Raw genomic sequence first — 12,683 nt, 5'->3', positions numbered from 1 at the left:
GCAGGGGGGGAAATCAGACTCTTGTAGTATAAAGACAGACACATATACATATTTGTTATATTTTTAAAATTGCATTATGTGCAACGTGTGTTTAATTGCACACATGCGAGAACGCCACATTCACACTCTGAACAACTGCTAGTCATGTCGCATTATATGGCATAGCCAACATATTTTTCCAGAACAAAATAGCCTCTTTATGTATATTGTTATCAAACCAAGCCTTACTTCATGTCTTCTTTATAGTACTTTCCTGAATTCCGTAAATATGCCTTTAGTTCTTTCCTTTAAAAAAAAAGTTCCCAAAAATAATTGTAGATTCCGATAATTATTTGAATCTCATTTCAAAAAATGTGGTTTGTTTTAAAGGAACTGGTTTGTTTGCAAAGCATTCCTGCATTTCTTTACAGTGAACTCCTACCTTTACTTTTTACATTTCTTTGCGTCACCAGTAATGCCAATCAGAAATCTGAACTAGCAGAATACATTAAAGTATATAAATAATGATGGAAATTAAGGTTGCAAACCTGGCCCCACTTACCTGAGAGTAAGCCCCACTGAACTCAGCAAGACTTACTACTAAGTAGACGTGGTTAGGATTGCACCAGGAAGCTTTCCTCTGCATGCTACATGGAAATGAAATGCCAAGATAATTTTTTATGCTTATGTACAGTATACGTTGTACAAGGGCAGAACTTCCTGAAACATTGGCCCTAACTTTGTAGTTTTAAGAATTTCCCGAATATTTGTGGTACAGTTTTCCTTCAGTGTTGTTGGACACAGATTATTTGACTGGTTAGGTCTAAAAGCAATTGCCATGCAATTTGATGCCTGTTTAAAGAAGTCTTCCTACGTTGAAATGTGATTTAGATTTTAAATAGGGGTGGCTAACCTGCGGGTGTTGTTGAACTCCAATTCCCATGATCCCCAGCCAGCGTAGCCAATGGCCTGGGTGACCAGAGTTGCAGTCCAGCCACATCTGGAGGGCCACCTCTGCCTTAGTCTTAACTATCTTACTCTTGGCAAATGTGAAGCAAGCCTATTTTCTTTGTATTTGCCTAGCAGCTCTCTGTGTCTGTGTTTCCTGCGAGAGAGTTTGGGAGACTTTCTTCAGCGCACATTGTTGATTCCCTGCTATTAAGCACCAGCTCAGACATGTACGCTTCAAATAATTCTGTCAGGGTTTCAGGATTCCATGTTCCACTGGAGTTCTCTGAAACACAGGGTGATTAAAGGGTAACTCTTTTGGTGGGCTTGAAAATGTGCCCTTAGATTTGAGGCTTCCAGCTATCTAGGCAACCGCACAGCAGGTGGATTTTGGCACAGAAGTCGCTGGGGGAGAAGAAGGGAGGGAGGGAGAGTAAATGAAATGTGAGCATAAGCCCCAAGGAGGAGAGTTGGGAAGCCAGTCCCGGAGTAAATATGTTTTGGGGCTTTCTTCCTCTTCTTCTTTTTAGTAGGCGTCTCCTTTTCCCTGAGTGGCGTTCATGGGTGAGAAGGTGGATCCAGCTTTTGGGCGCTTGGGAGAAGATGCTAATTGCAGTGCCGTTCCAGCCGTTATCATTGTTATTATTGCCGTTGCAGAAAGAGAAGGGGCTGCTTTTGAAAGCACCAAATTAGCACAATACGGAGATGCTTGAATGTCAGGATGTAAAAGCCTTAAAAGCAAAAGACAGCAGAGATGAGATAGAGGGGTATTTTCAAAATCACACAGCCAACTCCTCCTGCTGAAATCAGCGTTCAGGATCAAGCTCTGAAGGTGGAGGGAGGGAGAGAGGCAAGACGGAGAAGCATTGAAGAATTTTCCTAGTCCTCCTCCAGTTGTTTTTTGCTCTTTCTCCCCCCCCACCCGCCTTTCACCCCCCACCATGGAAATTATAGCCTTGCTGCACTTTCCTTTGTTTCAAAACAAAAAAAAAACCTGAAAGGGGGGGGGGAGGAGTGAGTCAGGCAGAATCCTCTTGTATTTGTCCATGAAAACAGCCTGATCCAAGAAGGGTTTTCTTTTGTTCTTTCTGTTTCTGCTCCCCACCCCCACTCTCCCTGCAATATTGTCTGAGGTTAGCGTCTTTCGTTTAAGTAATGCACACTCGGTTGTATTCAGTTCAGTGTTCGATACTATATGACAAGCGCGCATAATCCAATCACCTGGTTGCCTCGGGCAACCCAAATTGTTCCCAAGGTCACCAGGATACCTGTTAGGACCCTTAAAAAAAAAGTTTTGGCTTTTATTTTTAATCTCCCCCACATTTTTTGTCCGTCTGTCTGTCTTAGCTCTCTATCTTTATATAGTAACAGAGAGAAATGGGAAATAGAAACCTGGGATATTGGGTAGTATCCAACTAACTTGTTCCATCGGTGCAAGGATTTGCACTTGCGCAGTGGAAACCCCTCCCCCCAACACAACAAAATGCACTCCATGCCCTCCTCATATTTCTTCTGGGTTTTCTCCCCACCCTCCAGAGCAGATTTGGGCGAGGGGGAGGAGGGAAATTCAGTTACATGGACATAAATCCGTGCACTGGCAACAGAGCAAGTTAGTTGGATAATGCGCATTGTTATTAATTGCGCATGTATACTCCTAACTGCCTCCTTCTGAGAGGTCACAGCCATGCACTTGGGCATATCCCAGTCTCTCCCCCCCCCCCCCCCCGCTCACTTTTACATCAGTCCTGTGTGGTAGGTTAGGCTCTGAGAGTTACCGAATGAGTTTTATGGCTTCCTGGTCAAGGGATAAGAAATGCTTCCCAAGTACAAGGCCGTGGCATGGCTGTGATATAGACGTTTGAGCTCCTAGAGGGGTATCCAGGCTGAAGGATACGCAGCTATTTCCCCAGCTTCTAACTGAAGAATCTGTGGTGTCTTTTCCCTACACAGGATGCCATTGCTATTTTAAAGTATTTGCATTTGATTTTAAAAAAAATCTGTTCTGTTGTTTTCTGCCCTTTTGGATGGGATAGAAATTTAACTGATGATGATGATGAATTTGACTTTTGGCCTCCTTACACTGGGCAAAAGTAAGGACTGGCATTTTGCTGCCTAATTTGAAGCAGCAAAAATGATATATGAAGAGATGGCTGGATCAGGCCAGGGGCCCATGTAGTCATGTCCTCAGGCTGTATCCACATAGCAATAGAGAGGTGGAGAGTTGGGGCGCAGAATAAGGGAACTGCTCTGGATCTGCATATGGTCAAAAAGAGAATAGTATATAATCCTATTTACTAATTATCAGGATTGTCAGCACTAATAGGTGCTGATCCTTTTGTAGCTAAAGTGGAACCATTGAAGGGCAAGAGATAGATTTCGGGGGCTCCAAAACTCATAGAAGAAGAAAAATAAACTTGGGGGAACCGAAGGGGATCCCCAAAAACATTTGTATAAGGACTGACCCCACCAGATGCTGACTGTCCCATGCAGGACTTGGAACTTGGGAAAGGGCATGGCTGTCTGGGCAACAACACCACACTTTTGTACAACGTTTTGTTGCAGCTCCCATGTGTTAACAGAATATATTTGGCAGCTGATCACTGTTGGCTACTATGTGTTTCAGTGGCTTAGCAAGTGTTCTGATTCTATTTGTATGGTTGATTCGCAGCATAATGGTGACATAGGACCGCCTGCCTTTTCTGTCAGTGTATTGTTGAATTAGGGAATGTTTAGAAAGAATAATCGTTTCAAGTCCATTGCTCCACTTGGTACCTAGGCCACAATTTCATAGAAGAGCACAGTGTTTCCGTTATCTGATGCTTTTTATCATCCATGGGCCGTTGGTGTCCTCCATGTGATATGTACTCTCGTGTTTCAGGTGTTTTTGCATAGCTCTGGCTTTGAGATAGGAAACCCAAATGATACCCTCTCCTCCTACTCCCACAAATTAACATGGGACACAATCCACCAGGGTGTCCTTTTATGCATGCCTCATTGAGATAAACGGAACCTGTGCATGATCATTGCCAGGAGATGGTGTGGCTCTCATTTCTTAAAAGGAAGGTAGTGCAAGAGAACATTCTGGTGGATTGTGTACAGTGACAAATATCCAACTATATTCCACATTGTGCTGCTCTGAATGGGATGGGAAATTTGCAACCACCCTATATCGCATTCTCTTCTTCCAGGACCACTGAAACAATCCAAATATACACTTTACAGGAGATAGCAATATTTCTGGGCTCTTGTTAGTGTTAACTGAATTCGAGTGTCAGCCTACGTACCAAGGAAGCGTTTTTCAGTCCACATCTCTCCTTACCATTTTCTTTTTCTCTCTCTCTCTTCAAAATTCCACAGGGAACGGGTATGGCAACCCCCGAAACTCACCAGGTCTGCTGGTCTCACCTGGCAACTTGAACAAGAATATGCAAGCAAAGTCTCCTCCTCCCATGAACTTGGGAATGAACAACCGTAAACCAGATCTCCGAGTGCTGATTCCACCAGGCAGCAAGAACACGATGCCATCTGTGGTAACACATTTTCGTCCTTCCCCTTCAAGATAGAAATTTCCCAGACAGCACTAAGGCCATGGGGGATCGAACACAAGGGCTTGTCTAATGTATCTGTTGTAAGGCTTCCTTGCTTAAAAAGGGAGTTGCTCAAGCAAACTGAAACAAAACAAAGACTTAAAAGTCAGATCTAATTAAAATGTATCTAATCTAATGTAAAAAGCCTGAATCAAACTTAAGAGTTACATTGTTACTGATTCAAATTAATTATTACTTCTCAGAACACATATGAAATCAAAGTCCCTGTACAAAAAGTTTGATGCGGCTGTTTGATGGGATTCTGGATAGCAGAGGGCCTTAGTGGTAGTTTCAAATAAATTTTGTTGTCTTCTGAGTAGGCCCCTTCTCTCTCTCTCTCTCTCTCTCTCTCTCTCTCTCTCTCTCTCCCTTCCTCCTTTTGTTTTTAATGTATTTGTTTTCTTCAAGTATTTTTCTTTCCTACTTTTTGTTTTACCACCTTGCTTGAATTGAGGAAGCCTGCCTCACCATGAGCAGTGGTAGATAGAAAGCCCATGGCTCTCCATCAAAGAGCTGCTTGACAGCCTTAGCCTTTTGATCAAGCTCAAAATTCTCTTAGTGTATTTGATACCGCTGGGATGGCTGTTCAAGAAAGCGAACATACAGGTGCGGTGTGAAATCCACACATTCTCCACCTTTGAAATCAATGAGGGTTGCAGTGCGGTATGCTTTCCACTAACATGCTTAATAAACCTTAAAACACAAGATGTAACATCAAACCATGGTCTGGTACTACGTGAACAAGCCTGGAAAATGGGTATATCCCCTTGCATGCTCTGAGCTGTTAAGTAGGAGGAACACAGAAAATTGTCTTGTACCGAGTCAGAACATTGGTCCACGTAGCTCAGTTTTGTAAAGTCTGCCTGGCTGCAGCTCTCTGGGGTTGGAGGCAGGGTCAGAGCAGGAATTGAACCTAGAATCTTCTCCATGCAAGCTATGACGGAGCTACAGCTCTTCCCTTTTAACAACTCCTCTTCCTGTTGTTCTTGTTGTTATATCTAATACCCACCCTTCGCCAGCAGGTCCCAGGGTGGACTAGAACAAATTAAAATCCAAACAGATCACAGTCACTGGAATCGGGTGGGCCCTGAAAACATGCATGTGTCACAGACCAAAAGCTGTATGGGAGCCAGTGTGGTGTAGTGGTTAAGAGCGGTGGACTTGTAATCTGGTGAACCGGGTTCGCTTCCCCGCTCCTCCACATGCAGATGCTGGGTGACCTTGGGCTGGTGACACTTCTCTGAAGTCTCTCAGCCCCACTCACCTCACAGAGTGTTTGTTGTAGGGAAGGAAGGGAAAGGAGAATGTTAGCCGCTTTGAGACTCCTTGGGGTAGTGATAAAGCAGGATATCAAGTCCAAACTCTTCTTCTACAGCGAAGAAGCCAGATACACCTTTATGGAGAGGGAATTCCAGAGCTTAGGGGTTGGCCCTCTCCCGGGCCACCACCGTCCAAATATCCGAGAGAGATGGAACTTCTAAGGGGGGCTCCTGTGCTGGTCATTACACCCAGGAAACATGCAGCAACACAGTGTTGCCAAACAGCATTTAATCCCGATTTGCAATCCCAGTTTTCAGGACAAGCTAGGGTGGGCAACCTGTGGCCCTCCAGACGTTGTTGGACTATAGCTCCCGGGGTTGGACATGTAGGTTAGTGTGGATGGGAGCCTCCCCTGCCACAAAGTCTCTTTCTACATTCCCTAGGAGTGGCGACAGAAGCCTTCCTCCTACCCCGATCCCTAGGGCTCATACGAAGGCCTTCTTTGTACCTCCCTGTGGGAAAATGTGCATTCTGGCCTCATCCTGGGAGAATGCATTTCTGCCATCAGTCTTTGCAACCCTTTTCTGCTCGCCTGCTACAACTTCACTAGGCACCTGACATGATTTTTCATAGCACTCATACACTGCTTTTTTTCTTTAAAAAATGTTTAGGGGCCCCCTCATTTTCCTACTCATATTGCAATACTGCCCCTGAGTGAGGCCAAACATAGATTCACAAAATGCTTAGGGGTATACCTACCCCTGTGTACCGCCAGAAAAAAAGCACTGGACCGATATATTTTGGACAGCAACTTCCACCTTCCTTCTGTTTCATGGTTTCCTCTGTTAATATCTCAATAGGAATTTCTGAGCAATAGTTGATTCTTTATTTCACTGAATGGCATCAAGAAGTGGTGCTTTTGAAAAGTGAAGCTTTAAATCTTCCACTCTGGAACCAGGGTCACATTTTTCAATAATCGGAAACAGCAATTATTCTTCATGGAAAAATCCTTTCTGTTATTATTGGTTTTTTTGGGGGGGGGGGCATTATTAATTTGGTGTTGTCAGATTATCTTAAATAGAGCTAGGATACTGTCAAGCCATCAAAAGTGCATGAGGCATGCTAGTGTATTTTAATTCCCTACAAATTAGCATAGTGGAATGTGAATCTTTTACCAGAAATCTACCATTTAAAAGGAAAACATATCACCCTGCAACCCCCATTGATTTTAAAGGTGGAGAATGTGTGGCTTTCACACTGCATTTTTCCCCAAAAAACAATAAATAAATAAGATCAAGGTGACACATGTAAGTGACGCAGAGAATATTTGTTTTCTTCATATAAAATGGGAAGCAATATAAACAGTTCTATCTTCGCTCCTAGCATGATGCATTATGAATTAAATTTGGCACTCGAGGTAAAACTCCCTAAATGCAGCACTCCCCTCTTGAAGCAATGATATAAGTACAATCTCTCATGGGGCTGCTCTTCAGACGACTTAGGCAGTGACACGGCATCTCCATCAAATGATTTTTCCCAAGGAACGTTTTCAAGGGGTCCTCTTCCTGGTGGGGTCTCTGAAAACCAAGTATTTTGCAGCCACTGGGGCTGGATTAACAAGACAAAGACTTGATTGGGGTGAAAGCTGGTCTTCACCTTTGAGGCAAATGTCTGGAGGCACTAAATGCAAGGCTTTATTCAACAGAGACAGGCCATGTGAGCTTCAAATCTTTTACTGAGAGCTGCTCAGGTTATTTATACTGCATGGCAAGATTACTCTGGAGTAAGCAGTTTAAGAGAGAAAGAGAGGGTCACCCCAGCTATGCTTTGAAATAGATCTATGCCTTGTAGAATAGCAAAGTGGCACACTTTAGAATATCTGCTTTTGCTAATTATTCATCCTCCTTTCTTATGCTGTCAGTCTGAGGATGTTGATCTGCTTTTGGTAAGTGAGAATGATCGTTGTTTTAGTAATGCAAAAATAGTTTGTTTGCCAGCCCTCACTGAGCTAGTAGGAAAGGTTCTTTACCATGAAAACTTTTATCAGATTTTTTTTTTTAATGCCATGTTACTTTCTGTCAGATCCTATAATTCAAGAGTTGGGAGTGATTCTGAATCCTCTTCTTGTTTAGAAAGAATATTGCTGTTCTAGGGATTTCATCTTCCAATTTCCCCAACTTTCATATATTCATACTGAATGCTCTGTACATTTAAGTATCCCAGGCTGAATGTTTGCATGTTAATAGCCAACACCAAGAAAATATAAGAAACATCTTATCCTTTAAAAAAAAACCCCACAAAAAAATAGTTTAAATATCCTTCAAGTAACTTTTGCCATTGATGAAAATGAAGTGGTCACAGCACCATCTGCTGGTGGAAAGTGAACATGCAGGTTTACGCTTTCATATACTGTGTCTTGCTTATTTGCAACATACAACACTCTGAAAGAGATCTGTGTGCGTAAGCGTGCTTCTGTACACATGCCACTTGCTGGGCCAGGAACTGTGGGTGTGACTTGGGTGTGCATCCATGTACATGTGCAGTCTATCTGCACTGCACTGCTTTCAATCAAGTGTGCATTCAGTGCTCTTCTATATTGTGACAAAGCTATCATATATAGCTACCTGTTTAAAGCATGGATGACATGGGATGAAATGCCGTCATTTTAATAATACTTTGCAACCAGATTTTTAAAAAACCTAAACAATGCAAGTTACATATAATTAGTTATCACCATAGCCTCTTGGCTTAGTAGTGTGTCGGGGTGGGGTGGGGGCGAATCTTATATGTTACTAGTTTGGTTACCTAGGAGATTCTGATGTAATGGGTTACTATGGAGACAAGTGGTCTCTTGAAAGATTGTAAATCATAAGGATTGGCAGAGTTCATAAAAGCCAAACGATAAATGATTAATTTTGTGAAATCTTGTGTACAGTCGTATATCGTATGAACAAATCTGACACCTAAATATAGCTCATTTTGACTGTTTTGCACCCTGCCATTAATATGTTTATTTTACTTACTTTAAAAGAATCAGAGGATAAATAACTCTCAGTCTGCTCAGTCATTGGCTACCCCAGTGGTTTCCGTGGCAACTCCTACTTTGCCAGGGCAAGGGATGGGAGGATACCCATCAGCCATTTCAACAACATATGGTACCGGTAAGTTTCCACATAAGATGCAAGCAATGTAGATGGGGGGGGGAGAGAAAAGCCAGATATTGACAATACTACTCAGTACTACTGAAATGTCTTCTTGTGCACTACTTCTTTGAGTGCCATTCTGGCAGAAAATGCAGGAATAAATAAATTGTCTTCTGAATCATAGGAATAGAGATGTATTTTTTATTGTGCATCTTAATAAGAAATTACGTTAAGTGAGCAACTTGGATTTTCAGCATTTGCTCTACAGCTTTCGTAGAAGCTTAAAACTGGTGTTCATCACCAGGCATCAGGTACAGCTTACCCAGTTCTTGAGGTTGTCAAGTATTCAGTACTATTTCTGATGTGCGTCTGTCCAATTCATGCCGTACCTCTTTTGTACTCCCACCCTGCATCCATTTGTGCAGCAGAAAGGTGTGGTCGAAAAGTGGTAGCAGCACATCTCACCTTTTAAATTGGACCCATCTGTTTGCACAGTCTGTCAGGGCCAGGCTGGGCTGTGGTTAGATGTGTCCAAATCTTCACCTGGAAGGGACACTCTTCAGCGCAGGATCTCCAAGCGCTGGACCCTTAAGTACAGAAGCGTTTTGCTGATCTGGCCAAGCTGAAGGCCGGGCTCCTAGAATTCACCCCAGTCTTCAGACTGCAAGAGCTGACATTGTGCAGCCTTGTTCCCTTCTGCACCTGAAGGCTTGCGCATACAAAGTTCACAGAAGGTCCCTTGATGAGATCCCAGCCTCAGAGGTTGCTGGCCTGTGAGCTTGGATGCCAACGTTATTCTCACTTTGTAGTTCCCAGTCATCCTCAATAAGCCCTGTTCACTTCAAGCCATACTCAATAAGATGACTCTGGAGTGAATGGATTGTTGGCTCCTGTTTCAACATACATTTGTGTTTGATGGTAACAAATGTATGCACAAAATTAAAAAATCGACTATCCTCCAGGAATACTGAGAATCTGATTGAGTCGGCATTTGTTACCCAAGATAACAACCCGAATTTAAGCTTTTGCTGGGGCAGTGGATACAGCTTGATACCACAGGAGTAGTGAAGGCACAATGGCTTATCAACTGAAAGAGCAAATGCTTAGGTCTGTAAGTGTATATCAGGTTTTCCCATGACTTTTAAATAATGGCATGTTTTCTGTTCTTGCACCTAGAATACTCACTCAGCAGTGCAGATTTGTCATCGCTCTCTGGCTTTAACACAGCCAGCGCTCTCCACCTGGGCTCAGTAACTGGCTGGCAACAACAGCACCTACATAACATGCCACCATCTGCCCTCAGTCAGCTGGGGTAAGTCACTACATCAGCAAGTGCTGTGCGCTCCTGAATATTGCATCGTGGTGGTCTGAGTGAAACAAGAATGGCTGTTCCCCCAGGGCAAACCCCTGTCTCTTGAGTTGATATATAGCAGCACAGTCCCGTCCGGGGTGAATTAACAACAAGGGGTCACCCAGCTCAGTACCAAGAGGCATCAGAGAACAGGATCCATAGTCTCCTATGCAAATGCTGACTCTGGAGGGTGTAGCATGCAGAGGAGATGGAGACCACAGTCTTATCAGAGAAGCAGAATCTGCTTTGGCCTTGTCAGAAGGGGCTCACAGACAGAGCCGGGATGCTAGTTTCCCAACAGGTGAATCACTGTTGCCTCCTGGAAGGGAGAGAGGTGAGGCTGCAGGGAGGTCGGTGTGCCCAATCCAATAAATAGAAGAAATTGACACCCACCTCTCTGCCATCTTGCCCCTTCTCCCCATCCTGGCAGAGAATAGTTCCAAGTCACTTCTGGTCTTTAAATGAAGCCTGGGAATCCTCGCACTATTCCCTTTGCATATTCCCGCTTCTATGAATAAAAGTTGTTCTGCTGGTTGCAAGCTACTTAGAACACCCCTTTCCTTTGAAAAGCCAAGTTTAACATGTAGTAATAAACTGTCAGTGATGGATACATCGTGCAGATATGCAGGATGTCTGTCATTTGGTCACACTGAACTCCTGGGGTGTGTGCAGTTCAATGTGTCCAGACTCCCTGCCCACTTCTGACTGAGTTTGCTTGCCCCATGGTCTCTTCCAGCTGAACTGCCGTGGTGTGGAAGTGTTGGCTCCATCTGAGATTGGGCTGCTTTGTTAAGGAGGGCCTTTTCCCCTCCCCTCCCTCTCTTCCCTTGGCTCAGAGCAGCAATAACAACCCATGTCCAGAAGTGGCCTGTCATTGCGCCACTATAGCGATGGACAGGAATCCCTTATGTAGGAGGCATGTGTTAATACTCAGATGCTTTTCAGGTCAAGCAGTTTCTATCATTTTCTGTTTGCATAGGGTAAGGATCTAGAGTTGGAGAACGGGGGGGAGGAGGGCGGACATTGCATGCAGAAGGTTCCAGGTTCAGTCCCCGGCCTCCTCAGTTAAAAAGGGATTAAGTTGCAGATAATAAAGATCTGTGCTTAAGATTCTGGGGAGCCACTGCTAGGCAGGGTAGACAGCCCTGGGAGAAATGGGCAAAGAATCGCAGAACTGTATCTACCTGTAGTTCAATCTCCTGCAGTGCAGGAATCTTTCAACCAACATGGGGCTTGAACCCATGAGATTAAGAGTTATGCCTGCACTCTGGTATGAGGCAGTTTCCAAATTGTTAATCTGCCCCTGATTTCAACTGTGCTTAAAAGTCATATTTTAAATATCCAAAACCTGAATGCAGGTAAGGCAGTTCAAATGCAACCTTACACCCCATCCCACCCCAGCCCTTCTCTAGTCTATTAACACAAAGGTTGTTTCACTAATTAGAATTCTAATATAACTCTCCTCTGCTTTTTTTAACTAAAGCTTTAGCACCACTCAAACTTTTTAACACTTTGCTCTACCAGTTTGCTGTGTATCTTTGCCTGATGTGTTGCCGAGTGACCTCACGTTAACCCTTATGTTTATCTGGCCATCCTCGCACAAGCACATTTCACTTATTTGGAATTCCATTCTAGGAACACAACCTAAATGCCTGCAAGCAAAGCTCAGTTTTCTTTCCCAGTTAAAGGGCATCCGTTCCTGCCCTCTAGTGGCTATTGCAGGAGAGCTCTTTCTTGAAAGGAATGAAGCCTGTTGCAAACGTTTGAAACTTTCAACAAACTACTAAATTTGCACAACTGTAATAGAACAAAAAAATGCAGAATACAAAATGAAAAAGAGCAAACAAGCTGAAGTGCTGACTTTTCTTATGATCTGAACTTCTACATACCATGAATGGGACAGGCTTGATGTATGAATTGAAAAAGCCTGTGCCAAGTAGCAGTAATATCAATGAACAAATTGCTTTCAGTAGCTCACCATAAGATGTAGCAACAAGCCTGTCTGTTTGAGGAAGCAAGGTAATAATTAAATGCTAAACCATCTGCAAGCCTTCAAAGAAATGCCATGCGCTGTCCTCAATTTCCAGTGAAGTCATAAAATAACTGCCCTAATTTTACCTGGAAAAATTGTTCTTTATTCATCATTCTAACTTTGACAGAAACCAGCACTTTAGGGGCAACCTTTAACCACACTTTCAGTGACCCCACAAGACACCCCTGAATTGAAAGAGCTTTTTTTTTCAAGCCAGAAGAAAGGTTAGTGAAACTGAATATTAAGCTTTTGGGCTTGGTATAATCTCCAAGCTGGTATATAAGCTGGTTTAAACATATTAGAAACAGTCAATTACTAAGAAAAATAATTTGGAAATCAACAAAAACCAAATCCACTGAATAATATTAGGTACTCATGGAGCA

The 12,683-nt window shown here is 43.2% G+C and overlaps 1 protein-coding gene across 31 annotated transcripts in view; it reads left to right on the top strand.

The window, feature by feature from the left end:
* The window catches only part of MEF2C (myocyte enhancer factor 2C), a 164,641-nt gene that overhangs the window by 142,373 nt on the left and 9,585 nt on the right, over nucleotides 1–12,683 (top strand). For 18 of the 31 annotated variants that reach the window (XM_083576970.1, XM_083576988.1, XM_083576976.1 and 15 more), the window contains 3 exons: nucleotides 4,285–4,457; nucleotides 8,806–8,935; nucleotides 10,094–10,229. In XM_083576970.1, the coding sequence (XP_083433096.1) occupies nucleotides 4,285–4,457; nucleotides 8,806–8,935; nucleotides 10,094–10,229 (439 nt within the window). Of the gene's footprint in view, nucleotides 1–4,284; nucleotides 4,458–7,695; nucleotides 7,720–8,805; nucleotides 8,936–10,093; nucleotides 10,230–12,683 lie in introns of all 31 variants that reach the window. The other 13 variants (XM_083576968.1, XM_083576991.1, XM_083576980.1 and 10 more) reach the window with 1 other exon arrangement.

The sequence above is a fragment of the Podarcis filfolensis genome (assembly GCF_964270895.1).
Source record: "Podarcis filfolensis genome assembly, chromosome: 11".
Lineage (NCBI taxonomy): Eukaryota > Metazoa > Chordata > Lepidosauria > Squamata > Lacertidae > Podarcis > Podarcis filfolensis.
This window is presented reverse-complemented; position numbering and strand designations above follow the sequence as displayed.